The 17,299-nt window shown below is 44.6% G+C and overlaps 1 protein-coding gene and 2 non-coding genes across 3 annotated transcripts; 2 read left to right on the forward strand and 1 right to left on the reverse strand.

Moving 5' to 3' along the window:
- Nucleotides 1-1,442: 1,442 nt before the first annotated feature.
- On the reverse strand, nucleotides 1,443-14,181 carry LOC139300548 (sphingosine kinase 1-like). Its single transcript, XM_070923689.1, has 5 exons — nucleotides 13,755-14,181; nucleotides 6,549-6,698; nucleotides 4,420-4,514; nucleotides 3,454-3,569; nucleotides 1,443-2,340 (listed from the first exon to the last, which is right to left on the reverse strand). The coding sequence occupies exons 1-5, from the start codon at nucleotides 14,179-14,181 to the stop codon at nucleotides 1,443-1,445; spliced, it is 1,686 nt and encodes a 561-aa protein (XP_070779790.1).
- A 2,677-nt stretch (nucleotides 14,182-16,858) lies between these two features.
- On the forward strand, nucleotides 16,859-16,932 carry LOC139300838 (small nucleolar RNA SNORD49). The gene has a single exon (XR_011598858.1). It is a non-coding gene; the product is annotated as a small nucleolar RNA SNORD49 (small nucleolar RNA).
- A 176-nt stretch (nucleotides 16,933-17,108) lies between these two features.
- On the forward strand, nucleotides 17,109-17,178 carry LOC139300837 (small nucleolar RNA R38). Its single transcript, XR_011598857.1, has one exon. It is a non-coding gene; the product is annotated as a small nucleolar RNA R38 (small nucleolar RNA).
- The last annotated feature ends 121 nt before the right edge of the window (nucleotides 17,179-17,299 follow it).

Consider the following 17,299-nt stretch of genomic DNA (forward strand, 5'->3'; position numbering starts at 1 on the left):
AACGCTGACTGATCCAGTGTGAAACCCCGCTGCTCTCTCCACTTTAGTGAGCCTCAACCAGTCTGAGAAGTGTTGACCGCTGAAACCCACTTAAAAGCTTTCGTATGATTATTAAAAAAAAAAGCCTACTCTATTTCGCACGCTTGTGCAGACGTAAAGCTTAATATTAAGGACACATTAGGTGCTGATGGCTCATTAACCAAGGGAGGGAGAGAGAGTACAATCTTGAGATGGCAAGAGGAGAGGGGGGATCATATGCACAGTAGCAGACCATGCCCCTCCCCCTCACTAAGTGCTGCAGAGATGCAAGGGAATGAGTGTGTATGAGTGTGTGTGAGGAGCTGTGCATAGGAGGAGGGGGCGGGGGGGGGGGGGGGGGGGGGGGGGGGCGTGAGAGAGAGAAAGTGAGAGTGTGTATTTATGTGTGGCTCCTACAGCTTGATGATGGCTGCAGATAAAGCAGGGTAAGACAGGACAGGAAATGGATCGCCTGGTGGTGGAGGTGTAAGGTTTGGTGGAGCTGGCCAGGTTTGTCTCTGCTCCGCCAGCACTTCATGCACATCAGCTGGAGGAAGTTTTCACACAGAGAAAGGAGGCAGGGGGGTTAAATCTGACTAGAATTTGCTTTATCTGTTATGCACATATATGCCTTTATGCTTGTATGTGTATACATATATGTCTGTCTTTGTGAAGCACTTTGGTGCAAAACCTGTTTGCTTTTTAAAGTGCTATATAACTGAAATAAACTGAAACTAGATCTGGTATTGTTCTGAGTTGTTTTTTTTTCATATAAGCTAAACAAAGATTAAGATTTTTTCAACATCAAATTCTCTGGGGGATTTATATCTTCTCAGTAAGAAAGCTCCTCTCTACCAAGCTGAGGGGGAGGCGATGCTGTCAGCAGAGCGGTTGCCCGGGAGGGAGATTGCCGGCCTGGAGTAGTACAGTGGGATAAGGGGCGTGGTTTCTCCAGGAGCCTCCCAGGACGGAGAAATGTGCTTCTCTTCACGTGTGCCACGCTTATGAGGTCAGACAGCAGAGTGCACGACGTACTCTTCAGCCACTGCACCGCGCCGCTACGTGCCAAAGCTCCTCATGCACAATCTCACACATACACACACTTGAGTGCACACAAACACACATAAAGATCTATCTTATGCACACACACATACACAATCCCTCCCCATTTCTCTAAGCTGGGACCAGCCAGCAGCAAGAACAACCATCCATGACTTTGACCCTGAATCAAACGTTGAGAGAAAGAGGGGACCATAAAAATAGGACAAGTTGTTTCTGTAGAAAAATAGAGGAATTTCCAGAGGCTGATAAAACGTCTTTGGCACTTCTGAAAATACAGCATACTTAAAGAAATCGACACTGAGTATAAAAAGACCAAACTAGAAAGCTCTGCAGCCAGAAAAAAAGATTAAGATAATCCAAGTTCATCCATAAATGAGTCTGGCCAGTCCTGGGTGGACTTGAGCCTGAACAGGCCCGTACTCCACCATCTCCCCATCCACAGTGATCATGCCCTGTGCAGAGACGGGCTCCAGCCGCAGGGCCTTCACCTTCTCGTACACCAGGTGGGGGCAGCCGCATGCCAAGTGGGCGCCCTTCTCCATGGCGAGGAAAAGGCGCAGGAGGGCGGGGCGGGAGATTCCTGCTGTCACATAGAATAGATGAATCAGCCCGTCGTCTGCCATTGCGCCAGGGACTGTCCACAGGTCCTCAGCCAGGTGGGACTGGTAAATAGCCAGCACCAGGACAAAGTCCTCCTCCTTGACCACTGTCCAGCTCTCTGGGACTGGCTGGTCCAGGCCAGGAAGCAGAGAGTCCACCGGCGCTCTGGTCTTGCCATCACTCTGGGTCTCCGGTCTCTTGGTGTTGATAGCGTTGTTGGAGGAGTTGGTGATGGTGTTGTGGTTGGAATTTGTGCTGTGGTGCTTGTGGCGACAGTTCTGGTTTGGAGAGGTGTTGGGGATGAGCCGACAGGGAAGGGAGGAGCAGAGTGAGGGGTGCTGAGGGGTGGAGGGAGGGTGGGTCCCTTTTGGAAGTTTTGGCGCCTCCTTAACAGGCAGATACGCTAACCTGCCCTGATAGACTCTGAGGGAGGCCAGGCGCACCAGGGTGCCCATCAGGAAGCGGATCGCTCCAACATGGCGGTATTTCTCGCTCTCAATGTCAACGTCCGCCACAAAGCCCCAGGCCAGGGAGAGGAAGGAGAAGAGGCGCTGCTGAGAGGCCAGGTGGATCGACACCAGGTCCAGGGAGCCGACCAGACCTTTGCACAGCATGAAACCACAGCTCAATAGCAGCTCCTCGTTCCACGCTGGAGGCGACCTGAGAGACGGTTACACACATCAAGAGTTAGAAGCAAGCACAGCATGACACAACATCACGTGAGAGTGTTGTTTGTTCGTTGCATTTTTATTTTTCTGTAAATAAGATATAAACATAATACACTGATTGTGCCATAATTTCCATAGCTTAGTCATTTCATATTTAAATATGAGAAAAGGTGCATTTCCTGGGTAAAATCAACAGGAATAAGAGCTCTGTGAGGCTGTACTTAGGCACAGCAGTGGTTTGAGCTAAATGCTACCATAAGCATGCTAATGCACTCACAAGCAATGCTAACATGTTGATGTTTACCATGTTGACCATATTCGTTTAGCATGTTAGCATTCTAACAGATGCTAAATAGGGCTAAACACAAAGAACAGCTGAAGCGAATGGGAATGTCATTAGTTATACAGGTATTTGGTCATAAACCACGACAGAATGAAAAGTCATCCTGAGGTGGACATTAATGTCTGAACTAAATCAAGTGGCAATCCGTCCAAAAGTGTCGAAACATTTCAATCTTGACCGCAGATGTCAATTTCTCTAAATGACTAAAAAAACGTTTCTAACCTTATACCTACACATATCCATCTCTGACTTAACTGTGTGTTTGGCTGGAATTTGCGTTTTGGAGGTTTGGGCCGATAGCTACACATTACGACTTTTTAAAGGTCCAGAAATTTCTTGAAATTTGACTTTTCTTTCACCCCACTTTCACGACACCTTGGTGTCCTGTTTTTGTTCTTTGAAGTTGTGCCCACAGCCAACCAGCAGATGGAGATAATACCCTGAACATTTTCTGGGTCGACTGGTTCCACAGCTGCACTTTGGACTATAATCACTCATAATGTGCGAGTTTCTAAACCCATTACATCACTCCTTGGAGAGTTATCAGCAGCCCGAAATGACCTCTGCTGCACAGCGAAGCAGTTCCAGTCTGCTCCGCTGTCTCTCCTCCCTCCTGAGGAATGATGTGCCCAGTCAGCCACTGGCATAATTACACAGAAAGGAGATAAATCGTTCTTTTTTAGGCTGAGGAAGGCTCTTCTTTGCTCTTCATTTGTACTGTTGGTCCATGCATTTAAATGACTCATTAATGGACTGACTCACTGTGAGTAGTGGTGGACAGAGGCAGCCAGGGCGTTGCCTGAGCCACCTGGTAGAATACCCAGAGGGGTCTGGATGGCCTCTTGCCAATCCTCTCGGTCCATCAGACCATTTATCACCTGAATGAACAAGCACAAATACAAGAACAGACTTAGATCATGCTCCTAGATAGAGAGTAGTGTCTGTGTAACCAAAAGTTATGATAAAATGGGATTATTTGATAGCTACAGCTGTTCTGTGGCAAGTACGGTACTGCAAAGGAAGAAAAAAAACAGTGAAGCATCTACAGAAGAAAAATAAGGCTATTAATCAATGACTGCAGAGGTTGTAGATGCTAAAATCACGGGGACTGGGCTCTTTTGTCATGTCTGAGTAGAAATTAAATTTTTACAGGCCCATTCTGAAAAGTGCTAAGAATAGAAACAGGGGTGAGAAGGTTTATATAATTTCCATCTGTGATTGATTGACATGTGGAAGATTTAAAATGCCCACATAAAAACAGATCAAGGTAATAAATAAAGTGAAATACAATACATATTGGTATATGTATTTCCTCTTTCTGTGTGTATTAACTGTCATAATTTAATAAAAAAAAAAACACATGTTAAATTACAATTATTTAGCTTTTTGTCTTCAATAACTGAATTTCATTGTGACATGATCTCTCCATGCCACACTGAAATGAGATCACAACACAGAAAACGAAGAGAAGAGGTGTATTGCGTTTCAGTGTTGTCCAGCCCAGCAGAGAGCATCATAGAGCTGTCATTAGTTTTCATGAGGAGGTGCGAGGGAGCCCACACATTGTCCTTCTAACATATGTTTGTATTTAATTATGACAAAGTCAACACAGGCTTAATACATCTGACAATGTGTATTGTATTTGCTTTGATCTCTGCATTTTAAATCGTCCATATTGATTGAATGCATCACTATGATACCAACACAGGCTGGTTAAAGTCAAAGCACCTCAAACAGCAGCCCATCTCCAGACATGATAACCAGGGCGTCCCACTGCGACAGGTCCGCCTTCCTCACCAGCTCCCGTGCATGGTTCTGGTGCTCTGAAGGGAAGACAAGTGGAAGAGAGACAAATAAGAGAGGCAAAACAGAAAATGTGGCAAAGTGTAGGACATAATACAAACAAGGGCAAAGGCAGAGAAAGAGACTCGCTGCCTTCATAGCCAGCCTCTGGGGTAGGATCAGGGAGATTAGGCAGAAAAGAGATTCAATTTCCGCCTATCACATTAGCCCATCCAGTGGCTACTCAACAGCTCCAAGGCAGCTTAGTCTCCCCGCAAACATCTGTGACTGACAAACATCTGCATGTGTGTATGTGCATTCACTGGATGCATGCGCACGTTCAGTATGTGTGTGTGTTGGTTAATGCGCTGGCGGAGGACTGAGCTATTTGTTCAGCCTAGTTTTACTGGCAGCATCCTTGAGTGGGTCCCGTTGGAGGGGGTCTCTGTGGGCTCATCCCGCCAGCATTAAAGTCTACAGTCCTACCGGCCGAGACTCCCCAGTGTAGAAGTGTGTGTGTGTGTGTGTGTGTGTGTGTGTGTGTGTGTGTGTGTGTGTGTGTGTGGAAGAGACAGCTTCAGAGAGAGAGAGAGAGAGGAAGGCAGACAGCAGAGAAGTTAGCGAGTATTGATGCACTGCCATCATGAAGGAAATATTTTTCCGCCTCAGTTCAAGTATCGATCGAGGACAGAAGCGAAATAAAAACATCTACCCCTCTCCTTTCCTTTCACTTTGCCCAACCTCTACCTGTCCCCCTACACTCTCCTGGGGCTCCCTCTCTCTCCTGGCAGTGCTCCCCATGTTGCTGTTGTTTGTTTGCTGTGTGCCGGGGAGGCTGGAGGCGGTGATGCAGTGCTGTGTTGACAGACAGGGGCAGAGGGAGTAACGGCAATGCACAGCTGACTCAGCACTTTAAACCTGCCGGGGGCTCGTGGGGCTGATGCTTTACTTCCCAGCCACTTCACTTATTTCAGGGGTCACTGCCAAACAACCACACACTCTTATGGTTTTCATATAATCCCATTGTCATGCTCGTTGATTCCTCTTTAATAATTACACTCTGTTAAGGCAATATACAATTGAAATCTTGGGTTCTTTCACTTTAAATGCAGCGCTTTCCTCCTCACATCACACTCTACTGCCTTCTTCCGAGGTTAACCAGGGTAAAGATAAAGCTTGGTACACTGGAAGCTTCATACAGTATGTAAAAGGTACACGCTGACACAAGAGGCGCCTCCATTGGTACGTGTCCTTCCTCGGGCAAAGGCTGTGTGATACATTTATCAAGGAGCTGCGTGCTGGGTAAATGGGTTGTGCCGATTAATCCACGCATAGTCACTTCTGCATGGCTACCGTATCCGACCTCTGAAGGCCCTCTGCGACCCATATTCTTCCCCCCTCCTCTCCGCTCTGCTCCGTTCCTCTTCGGCCCGGGTCGACGTCAGTAATTACTGTCTTTTCATCAGTCTTTTTTCATCACCATCCAGCTGCCAACCTTCCTTTAAGCCCCAGAAGTCGGCACAAAGAGCCTGCATGCGCATCAGCCCTCTTTCTCAAATAAACAAACACAGTTTTACCGTCCTTTTCTGTCTTTGCTGTCATGCTCTGTCTCACTTTGAGCTGTATCAGAGATTGAGCCGATGCTGGAAGAGACAGCTCATTCTTACCTGACAGTAAGTGTTTGGGTCGGAGTGGAGGGCGGGTGAAAGTTAATGATGCACTGTGCATGATTTTTTTCTCTTTTGGCATTAAAGCTGTTTTTCCTGTTTCGCAGAAGCTCGTTGGTATTCAGAAAGAGGTCACTTGGAGTTCAGAGCCTCTGAAGATAGTAACCAACACACTGTTTAAGGTCACAAAAAGCCACCAGCTACTCGTACAGAATGTGGAGCAGCTGGGGAGAGTGAAATGAGAATTTTATGTGGGTATCAGTGTACATGTGCTCAAGTGGCAGGATGGCCTAGTTCATAGCGTAATTGTCCCCATGCAGGTTGAACGCTTAATCCCTTTTTCATGTCAGGGTGACCTTGAGAAGAGCATGGACAATAAAGGCCTGTATGTGTGTGAATGCTACTGACCTGTGATGACGAGCGTGTAGGGAACAGCCGCCTCAGTGAGCATGCCCTGTACGTGGCCAGTGAAGAGCTGGAGAGCCTGGCCACGACCGCTGTGAGGGTTCACCAGTATCATGACTCTGCACGGCCGCTGCACCTCCGCGTACACCACGCCTGAGACAGAGAGAGAGAGAGAGAGAGGCGGACGTTGAGTGAAGGCGAGGAGAGAGATGAAGCACAAGGACAGGAGCAGGTCTTCTTATGCATGATCAAATATTTCAAAGAATGTATAAGGACAGGCTCGTCCCTCGGGGGAATAAAGAGCATGAAACAGTAGAGTCATAGGCTGTGACAGCATTCAGATAGACGATGCTAAATGTGACGTGCTACTTCCTTCAAGGAGAGAGGGCTTACGGATGCTTCTCAGTCGGGATCATGCCGATTTTTAATAGCATTTATGTGATATTTTATTAACCCCCATGAGGAAATCCTCCTGTTGCTTAAGTCAAGGGAAACAATGGAGTGACTACACTTCATTACCCAGGGGTCGGCAGGGAGTCAGCATCTTGCTCAATGGCACTTTTGCAGAACGGATGCTTTACTCACCCAGCTTCAACAACTGCCTTTATATAATTTTAATAATTAGATATAAAACTAAAGGAGGGCATCTAAATTATATGACAGTTAACTAATGAATAAACAATCAAATATAGTAAGTAAAAAAGGGATATGAAAAAATATATGAAGCTACAGCCAGCAGGTGGTTAGCTGAGCACAAAAACTGGAAACAAGGGAAACAGCCTGCCTGGCTCTGTCCAAAGGTAACAAAATCCGCTTACCAGCACCTCTAAATCGCACTAATAAACATTATCTTGTTTGTTTAATCCAGGAACAGCTGCCAGGGAAACAGTGGAGACTCCAGTAAGTTACTGGTCCTGGCCAAGAAATTGTCCAGAATGTGACCCCCATAAAATAGCAAATTATCATGTTTACACTTTGGTTTTTGTATTATATTACACCTTAAAATGAGCTTAAATGGGCTGGTAGGCAGATTTTGTTACCTTCAGACAGAGACAGGCTAGCTGTTTCCGCTCTCTATGCTAAGCTAAGGTAATCGGATGCAAGCTGTAGCTACATATTCACCGTACAAACCAGAGAGAGGTATCGATCCTCTCATCTAACTCTCAGCAATAAAGTGTATTTCCCAAAATGTCCAAAAACTATTGCTTTAAGGGAAAGAGTAGAAAGACGTATAAATTATGAATTAAAAACTGTCTGTATAGATGATGTGATATGGGGGCAGCTGCAGCTCAAGCGTAAGTAGTAGATAAAACCTGCCAAATGGTTGTAATGTAATGTATTGAAGATCAAATCATCTCGTTGCATTAATAGCTATTACATGACTTAATGAGTAATGAGTTGTTTGTTCCACCTCATAAAGTTCCCACTCTTTTTGAATCCATATTCATGTTTAGCCACTTCATTGTAATACAGGCTGCTGCTTTTTTAAGTGAGTAACTTTCCTCTAGAGGTGGACTTCTCAGCAGATGCCCTTGACCTTAAAAGCAGACACAGACTCATCAGAGACCATATCAAATGAATGAGAGAGGACAGAAAATAAAATCCATTTTGGGGTGTAGAGGATAGAAACCTCCGTATCAGTTTCCACCATAATTATCTGGCTGCAGGTGATGCTGACTTTGCTATAAGGCAGGCAAAATTACCAGAAGCACACAATGTGATGGTTAAATTCCACCGTTCCTCTGGCTTATAAAGTAAATGAATCAAGGGAGATGCCAGATGCTGTGCTTTTCAGCACTGTGACCTGTCGCTGCCACCCTCTACCTTGTGCAAAAATATCTCAGAGAAAGAGGTGCGAACCCATCAGGCAGAGTGAGGAGAGAGTGCGAAAACACACCGGCACATGCCAAACTCTGCCTCCATTCACCCACACAGGGTTACCATTGTTTTTTGACTTGTGTCAGAGCACAATGCGGCTTTCAGTTCACAAAAGGTCCTTTCTGCACTTCCAGAATATAGTGGAAACTGTGAGAGAGCTTTAGAATCAGGTTATGCACTCAAGTGTGCTGAGCTGCATAGCATACCCTTACTAAACCCACAGACACCCTTGAAAAGGTCAAACCTAAAGTTCAAAACAAATACAGATCAGCAGCTTCCTCTGGCAACGTTGACACTGGAAGTCATGATGCCTAAAGCACAGATGAGGCAGAGAGATGTTTTTTATGTCTTGTCCAGCAGCTTCAGTAGCCCTGCGTGGCTCCAGACCTCTGAATCTCTGCACACATCTCTGATTCTTTTCAGCACTTCAAACAGAATAATGAATATTGAAGTGGAGAGAAACAGCAATTCAGTCTGATTAACATGCAACAGCTTCAGACCCACGCTGCTTTACTCCGAAGGGTGGCACTGAAATCGCTTGTCATGCAAGGGGGTCTACTTATTAACTCTGTTGAGCTGAATAACTTAGGAGGTGGGAAACATAATCACAATTTAAGACGTGGTTTTACACACTGTTATAATGTAGATGATGTAAAGTAGAACTGAAACAATTAGTCAATTAATTAATTAAAATACTCTGCAACTATTTTGAGAATTGATTAATTGTGAGAAAAAGATATTTTGAGCTTCTTAGTTGTGATTGCAGCTTGCAGCTTTTTTTGTCTTATGTGGTAATAAACTGAATATGCTATTGAGAAGTGTTGGTCTGACAAACAGAAGATTTGAAGATTTCCTGACATTCTATAGACCAAGTGATTAATCAGTTACTCAAGAAAATAATCATTTGTTGCGAGGCTAATGTCTTGGCGCCTAATATAACAAGCTAACTGAGTAGTTACACTGTGCGCAAAGGTTGCATTTGATAAGTTTCATTGAAATGTTTTGACCCATTTATCTGTCAGGGTGGTTGATTATGAAATGCTGATTATGTACAATCAGTTGCCAGTTTATCAAGTACATCTATCGAAAACAATAAAACAGCCCTACTATAAATCCAGCCTTCCTCGTAACATTTTTTTGTATAACGCAATGCAGTTCAACAGCTCCACAAAATACATCCTCTGAAATGATCGTTAAGCTAAATCAACCCCTCTCCCCTATAACCATGAAGGGAGGACATATTGCAGGACTAATTTATTAGACTGCATTAGGTTTAGCTAGATGTACCTGATACACTGGCAAATGGATGTAAATATTAAACACTAAATTCATTATTTTTGTAGTCTTTATTGTTACTCACAGTGTAAAGTGTGAAGGTAATCAAAACCTTATGAGATTATTAATGATTATTCATTCTGCACAGGACTTTTACTTCTTATCAGGAGACAACCTGGTTTCAACATCAGTGACATGTCTGAATCACTGTCATAATACTCTATATGCAGGTTATAAACAGCATATAAAGTCAAAGAGCAAACATTTCCTCTTGATTATGCACTGTAAGACAGTACACGATGGCTATAGCTCAGATCAGTGGTGCCCAAACTGTGGGTAAGAGGTAAATAAATCTTTCAAACGTTTTTCTAATTACTAAATAATTTTACATCTTCAGGCCCCTAAAAATAAAATAAGAAAATCACTCTTTGGCTGAACTGGTCATAACCAGACAACAGCCAACGAGGGGTCACAAATACACATTGCATTGTTTTGGTTTAAATGATATGAAGTCTTTTCAACTTTACAACCACAAAGACTCCCCATATCAAGGCAGCTCCACACAAAATTGATTAATTCATGATTCGATGTACATTATTTTTCAATGCGCTGCGTCAACTTTCTGTCTCGGAAAATGTCTTTTTCTTCGACATTGCTCTTGGGCTGTGTGTGTGTGTGTGTGTGTGTGTGTGGGAAAGGGAAGATAGATGCAGGGTAGGAGGGTGTATGTGAAATCAGTCTGCGATGTGAAGTCAGAAACCTGCGGGAAGATGCCCTGCCCATCACACCAGCAAGCAAACTTTCAACTGTAGTGTGTGTATTTCACAGTTAAAAGTGGGTAAACACACACACACACACACACACACACACACACAGGCAGCCAGGCAACAGGCGGCCCGGATGTGACAATGTGTGAGTGTTGAGCTGACAGAGAAGAGTTATCATCTCGTCGCCACAAGTGCATCACTGCTGCTGATTGTTAAAAAATGCTAAACAAAGACGCAACGCACCTTCAGTCTGTCAGATTGCAGCACAGGTGGTATTTGTTAAACCATGACACCATTCGAGAAAACTCTTGGAGCAGAAACAAACACAGTCTTCACTGAAAGCTGTCTTGTTCAGGAGTAGCCCTATATGCAGACTGGACTGACGTGTCTGCAAACAAGCTGCATTCCAAGGTTGGGTGAGAGTTTGCTGGAGAGGAGGGGAGGAGGTCCAGAGAGTGCAGACACAACTTCCCACTGAGGCTGGAGGCAGAGAGGGGGGTGTTGACAGGCCATCACAGCCGTGTGTCACGGAGCAGGAGACGAAGGCTCCGGGGGGACCGAGATGCTGGACGGGGTGAGAGGTCGCCTGGTGATGCATTTTAGCTCTCCTTCACTGGGGAAGCCACGTTCAGCAGGGCCTCGAGGGAGGAGAGATCACACACTGACAGACACACACCTGACACTGCGGCTGCCGAAAAACAGTTTGTGGGAGATTTCCTCCTTTCCTTCTCTTCTGCATAACCCGACTTGTTCACCTGACACACACACACACACACACAGTCGGTGCAAGGAGCATGCTCACTCTTGCTTCAGCCTCCTCCACTCTGCATACAGACATCCAATCAAGTTTTGTGCCCTCTGCTACAACTGCTTTAAACAGCCTGGACACACTGTAATAGACTTGTGTTGTAATGTTCTTGTTTATTTATACCTCGTTTTGAATGTTATTTTTATGTACAGACTGTGAAAACAAATATGGAGGACAATAAAGAAGTAATCTGAATCTGAATAGCTTTGGAATTTGCAAATTTGAAGGGGGGCCCAGAGGTTTTGGAAAGAAAATCCAGACAACCCACAAAGCCATCACAACACTATAGCACAAATGGAATCAAAAGAATGTCAAATCCTTGTATGTATAAATGTTAAATCTGTCACTGGCCTCCTGCCGGCTGTTTGAGAAGCAGAAAAGGACACAGCCAGTAGCAGTGAAGGCAGCCACTAGTAGAAAAAGTCAAAGCCAGTAACCATCATCTCATTTCATTGCATGCAATCTCTCTGTGGATCTTCTGAGCAGGGGAAATACTCCAGCAGACCATCAGCGTGTGCAGGACTGTATCATAGTGTATGCACTTCATTATTTACGCCTCATTCATCCCAATGAACCTGTAGTGGGAATAAAAACCCTGTGAGACGATCAGAGACTTCAACACCCAAACTAGTCGAGTTACAACCTCACTGCAAACTACAGCATACCTTCACATATTAAACTTCATGTTTATCCACTTTATACTTCAGTGAAAGTGCGTCACAGTGATAGCTCTCTGACTAAATACCAATCTTGAGCTTGCAATTGCACTTTTAATCCAACCTTTCCATCTGCAATGCCCGATGAGATGACACGCAATTAACGTAGGGGGTAAATACACTGTGAGGGATTAGTGAATCTCGCTGACTTTCACACACCCTCTACAAGGCAGCATCTATTACCACAACATTACTCATTTAAATCCCATAATATATTCTGTTAAATACTGTATTATTGGCTGGCCTGGATCTGGAATGCTAAAACAAGCTTATAAATTAATGATATGATGGCATCATCGCTGAGACGCTGCGTTCAGAAGAAGAGAAGAAGCAAAAACAAAAATATGGGATGAGGGAGGTCATGCTGAACTGTTAGATGGCTGATTTGGTTCATTAGTATGTGTGATTTGAAAAGCTCCCTGGCTGGAGCTCTTTGATGAGTCCAGTAGGAGGACAGTGATGGTGGGGGGGGGGGGGGGGGGGGGGGGTGTTACCTCTCAGGTTACCATCTGCCTGCCTGGCATACAGGGCTGAAACCCAAACTCCTGGTGGCTGCAGACCAGAGGGAGGCTGGATGTTCCTCGTCACATAAAGCTCCTCTCTGTGTACACCTGGAGGCTGCTACAAGGGGGGGGCGACCTCGTTCCTCATCCCACCACTAACACTTTCCTCCACCTTTGGCAACCAGCATTCCAAATTAGTCACTGTCGAGTCAAATATCCGCTTCCTCTCCGACCTGCTCCGGCTGCCCCAGGAGTGCCATGCCTGCCGTATGTATTTAAAAGTTAAATATTTCTGTATGAAGTAGAAGATGTCACCTGTCCGGATGTGGCGGATTCAGCATTTGTACCCTAATTGATAAGCAGACTCATCAGTTTGGGGACCCAAACAGCTTTGTCTCATCATCGGCAAGCATCACCACTTCCTCCCAGATGAGTGATAGGATATCAGCTGCATAAACACTTCTCATTTTGTATTCATGTTAATGACTGTCTCATTGTACACCAGGATGGAGCACGGAGAAGCTAATGAGACTGGAAGACAAAGGAACCTGAGGACAGTCTGCATTTTAAACAGAGCGAGACATGATGAGACCTAATTAGACATAGCTGCTGCGAAGCAGGATGAAAAACAGGCTTTGTTTTGATGTGATTTTTCCACTCATCAACAATAAACTCTCAGTGGGAATTTACTGAGCAGGAATAATGAAGCCCAGAGCAGCGGATACACTCTGTGCTGACAGAGGATCAGTAGAAAATCTAACTACTTAAGTGATCAGTTTTGTGCGTCTGTGTGTGTGTGTGTGTGTGTGTGTGTGTGTGTGTGTGTGTGTGTCATGCGGGGCTGTGTGAATGAATGAGGCCGCTGTAATTGCTGCTGGCAGGTGGATCACCTTTCAGGGCAGGTAGAGCAGGTTAGTAAGAGCAGGTGGAATGTGCGCTTCCTCTCTACCAAACCTGTTTCTGGCCGTAGGAAGGTGCACTACGGCTGAGGAGTCCTGTGTGGCTTTGTTTGACAGTCGGGTCTGCCTGCGTTCAACTGGCTCACTTTACTTTTGTCATACAAAAAGAGAAGTGAAGTCACCGTGATGAGCATAAGAACATGCAGGTGCCACCGTGGAAGCCTGTCAGTGACTGAGCTTATTGCATTGTATCATCTGACAGCCTCCTCCTGTTCTTACACACAGGCCTGCACTTTCTCTTCATATAAACTTCATTTTCCAGGCTTCAAATCATGTGACCCATGTTTCCCATGAAGTGCTCACCGTCTCTCCGGGGCGCCTGCAGCACGGAGGCATCCCTGATGGCACGAGCCCACCTCTCAGCCTCGTGGAGGTTGGCGAGCGGGTCCTGGACCAGCGCGACCCGAAAGCACTGCTCCGCTCTCTGCCGGGCCACCCCGGCGCTCATCCAGCGCCTCTTGAACGGGTAGAAATAGGCGGTGAAGTAGGCGCCGACGTCCGCGCTGTCCGGCCCTCTGTACGCCCGGCATCCGATGCAGTCCGTCAAGTTAAAAACCACCTTCGTCCGGCCGGGTGACGAGCAGATCCTCTGGATGGTCAGGGCGCTCTCCGTCAAGCTCACCGAGTACCGGACCCTGTCGTTGAGCGTGTCGGTGAACTCCCCGTACAGCACGCCCACGACCCCGTTCCGCTGGCTGGAGGGGTCCGGTTCAGAGGCGTCTTTCTCCATCCCGGACGGAGAGTGCGACGCGTCCCGCAGGCCGGTGTGCGGATGCAGACTCTGATCCTGTCAGCCTGCTGTGGGACCCTGTGAGTGTGGTAACAGCAGCTCTCCTACTTCGGAGCTGTTCGGAGTCTCTCCCTAGTGACTGAAAGGGGGAATGGCAGTGATGGAGCAGGAGGCGTGCGCAGCCGGCTGTCCCGTCTCCAACCCCTCCTGAGGAAACACTGAAACTTCTTCTTCTCTCTGTGTTTAACTACCAAACCAGTTTGCCAATGTATAGCCTAACAATTCACCAAACTTGCCATCAACGTGTTAACTCTAAAGTGAAACAGGCTATGGGCTATTATCTGAAAATCCAGATGTATTTGATGAGTTTCTGCTGCAGGACACCAGCCAACATTTATTTGAAAATGATGAGAATAACTTGACTGATAACATTTAGATTTTTAAAATACATTATGGGGTGTGAGAGATCATTCTTGACCTTGGAAATAGTTTGACAAAACAATCTTAACTCAAAGTCCACTTAGCTACAGTAGATGGCATCATACTGTTCTTACATATACTTTGCTGACTTTGCTACTAATCTCACTTCTCTTAAGACAGGAGGCCTACTGCACTATTAGATTAACTTCAGCACTGGTCGTGGGTGCTGTATGTATACTGCATGCCTTGTAATTTATGAATTGAATTACTATAGTTTCTACTTTTATTTCTATTCCTATTTTTACTATATATACCTCTAATTATTTATTTTTTGCTTTTCCCTATTTATCTGTAGCCTACTAATGTCTGTCCTTGTGCTGCTGCAACACCTGAATTTCTCCTCTGGGGATAAATCAAGGCTTATCTTGGGTTTATCTTACCACATTTGCAGATGAAGACCATGAGATGTGATTGAAAGCTCCAGAGATGTTCACCTTGACTTAAGACTTTAGAACTGGCATCTCTTATTTGTGAAATGAATAAATTCCCTTTCTCTGGTGTAGTGTCATTTTGGGTATGCGACTCGCTATCATTTTTTCCATCACATAATTAGTCTATTAAATATTTAGACACACAGGCAGACTATGCCCCCTAAATGTCCTCCAAAAGAGATCAGAGATTTTCAAATTATTTGTTGAACATGATCCCAATTAATAGCCTCACTTATATCAAACAGTTCCTTGTGAACCAGTTAAGAGGCTTTGCACATCTCTCCACCGAGAGCAGATGTTGCTGTAATTCATTCATTTTGATTTACATGTCATCCTGAGGTATTGAAATACATATGCACACTGCATTTGCCCCTTCAATTTTAAGTAAAGGAGCTATTTTTCTTTTTGATAAACATATCTGACATGAGTTTAAGGTGGAATAATAAAATGTCTGCGGCCAAACTGAATGATCTATATAATTTAATATTGGGTTTTTTTTCTTGAAAGACAATATATGATTCATTTCAGCACAGGTGTTTTATTGTATGACATCTTTATGACTAACCGTTTGTTGAATACTGAGAATAACACGAGCAAGCAAACCTTGAGACAATATAAAAGCTTGATGGTTGAAGGCCTTACTGTACTTGCCATTCCTCAGTTTATGTTGTAGTTTTTTGCTTCATGGATCGTATTTTGATGATAATAATGGTTTACAATCATTTATTTCATATATATTTACTCTTAAATTATAGCTCAAATTGTGTAGAGTCAATTTATAGAATAGTAGGCTACTTATTTTCATTTTTCGCAAGCATATTGGAAATATAAATTGGACTTTTACCACACCCCGTCAGTAATCACGTGGGATGTGACGTGTACAGCGTATAAAACCTTCATCACGCGAGATTTCCAGTCTTGCTCTCCTTCATTGGCGGTGTGGTAGACGGTAACCTGTTAGCTGGGAAGCTCCAACTCCAGCATGTTGTTTTCACATGTAATGATGCGTTTTTGTCTAAATATGGACTTCAGTGAAGATGAACCGCCGTGAACAGGTAATGATCTGATGATTAGTCAATGAGACTTAAATGTGAGGAGCTCTGGAGACGGTTTCATGTGAACTGTGCTAGCCTGCTAGCTATCATTGAGTCAAGGCTAACACGTGCAGGAAGACGATGTTAGGCAAAAGTTGCAAATTGGGTTTTTAAGTAGGTGATTTTTGGACAACCAGATAAAATGTATTAATTCACTAGCACGTAGTTACTGGACTACACGTTTAAATGTTAATTTGCATCGCGTTACTTAAAGAGGGAGGGACAGGAACGTGGCCTTCCTTTGGTCCCCAGCTTATGTCCTGATGTCTTTTAGTTACAGATCTGAAGTCTGATTTATTTAATATATTTTTACTTAACAGGCAGCTTTGGCTGATGGGGAATGCGGCTCATCTTCCTGCCAGCATTGGCTGAGCTTTTCATCGTAATGAAAGGTAAGACTGACGTTAAGTGTTAAAGCTTTTATTAATGATTCTCTGCATATGATGAGTTTGTTATCCCTGTCTGAAAAAACAAGTGTGGAAACCAATGGTATCTGACCCGCAGCAGACTGGTGTGTGGAGTCACATGCTGCTGATGAACTATCACTAATGAAATGTGTGTGTGTTGCAGGTTCATGGCTCTTCTGTCTCGCTTGACACTGACTGCCAAAGTGAGGAAGCCCGGGGAAAAGGTTTGTACCACCCTGCTGCTTGTGATCCACGTTGCCACTGACTCAGTGATGAAAACTGCTGCATAGGAAGTGCCGTCTGATGCGATAACTGACGATGGAAATGGCTGTTCTGAGAAATACTGTCAAACACTTTTTTTGCTTTTTTGTGTGCACAGACTGAACACTTGATGATCTAAATGTAAAATGTCTCCGTACAGGTGTTAACATCTGCAATGCAAGACTAAAAGATGATCCACGGGTGCTGAGCACAGTAGAACAGGTAAATGTTTCAAGACTGATACCTGATTGAAGTCAAGCCAGTGATGATAAAAGTTATCCCTGTCTGAACTTAAGTGTGGAGTCATGGTAACCTGAGGCTTGACTGGAGATACAGGACCAGTATAGCTTTGGCTGACTATTGACTAGTTTATTACATTTGTGCCAACCTTAACCCCCCCTTTTTTTTTTTTTTTTTTTACTTTCAGATATCAATGAGGAGGAAA

The sequence above is a fragment of the Enoplosus armatus genome, chromosome 17, assembly GCF_043641665.1.
Source record: "Enoplosus armatus isolate fEnoArm2 chromosome 17, fEnoArm2.hap1, whole genome shotgun sequence".
NCBI classification, from domain to species: Eukaryota; Metazoa; Chordata; class Actinopteri; order Centrarchiformes; family Enoplosidae; genus Enoplosus; species Enoplosus armatus.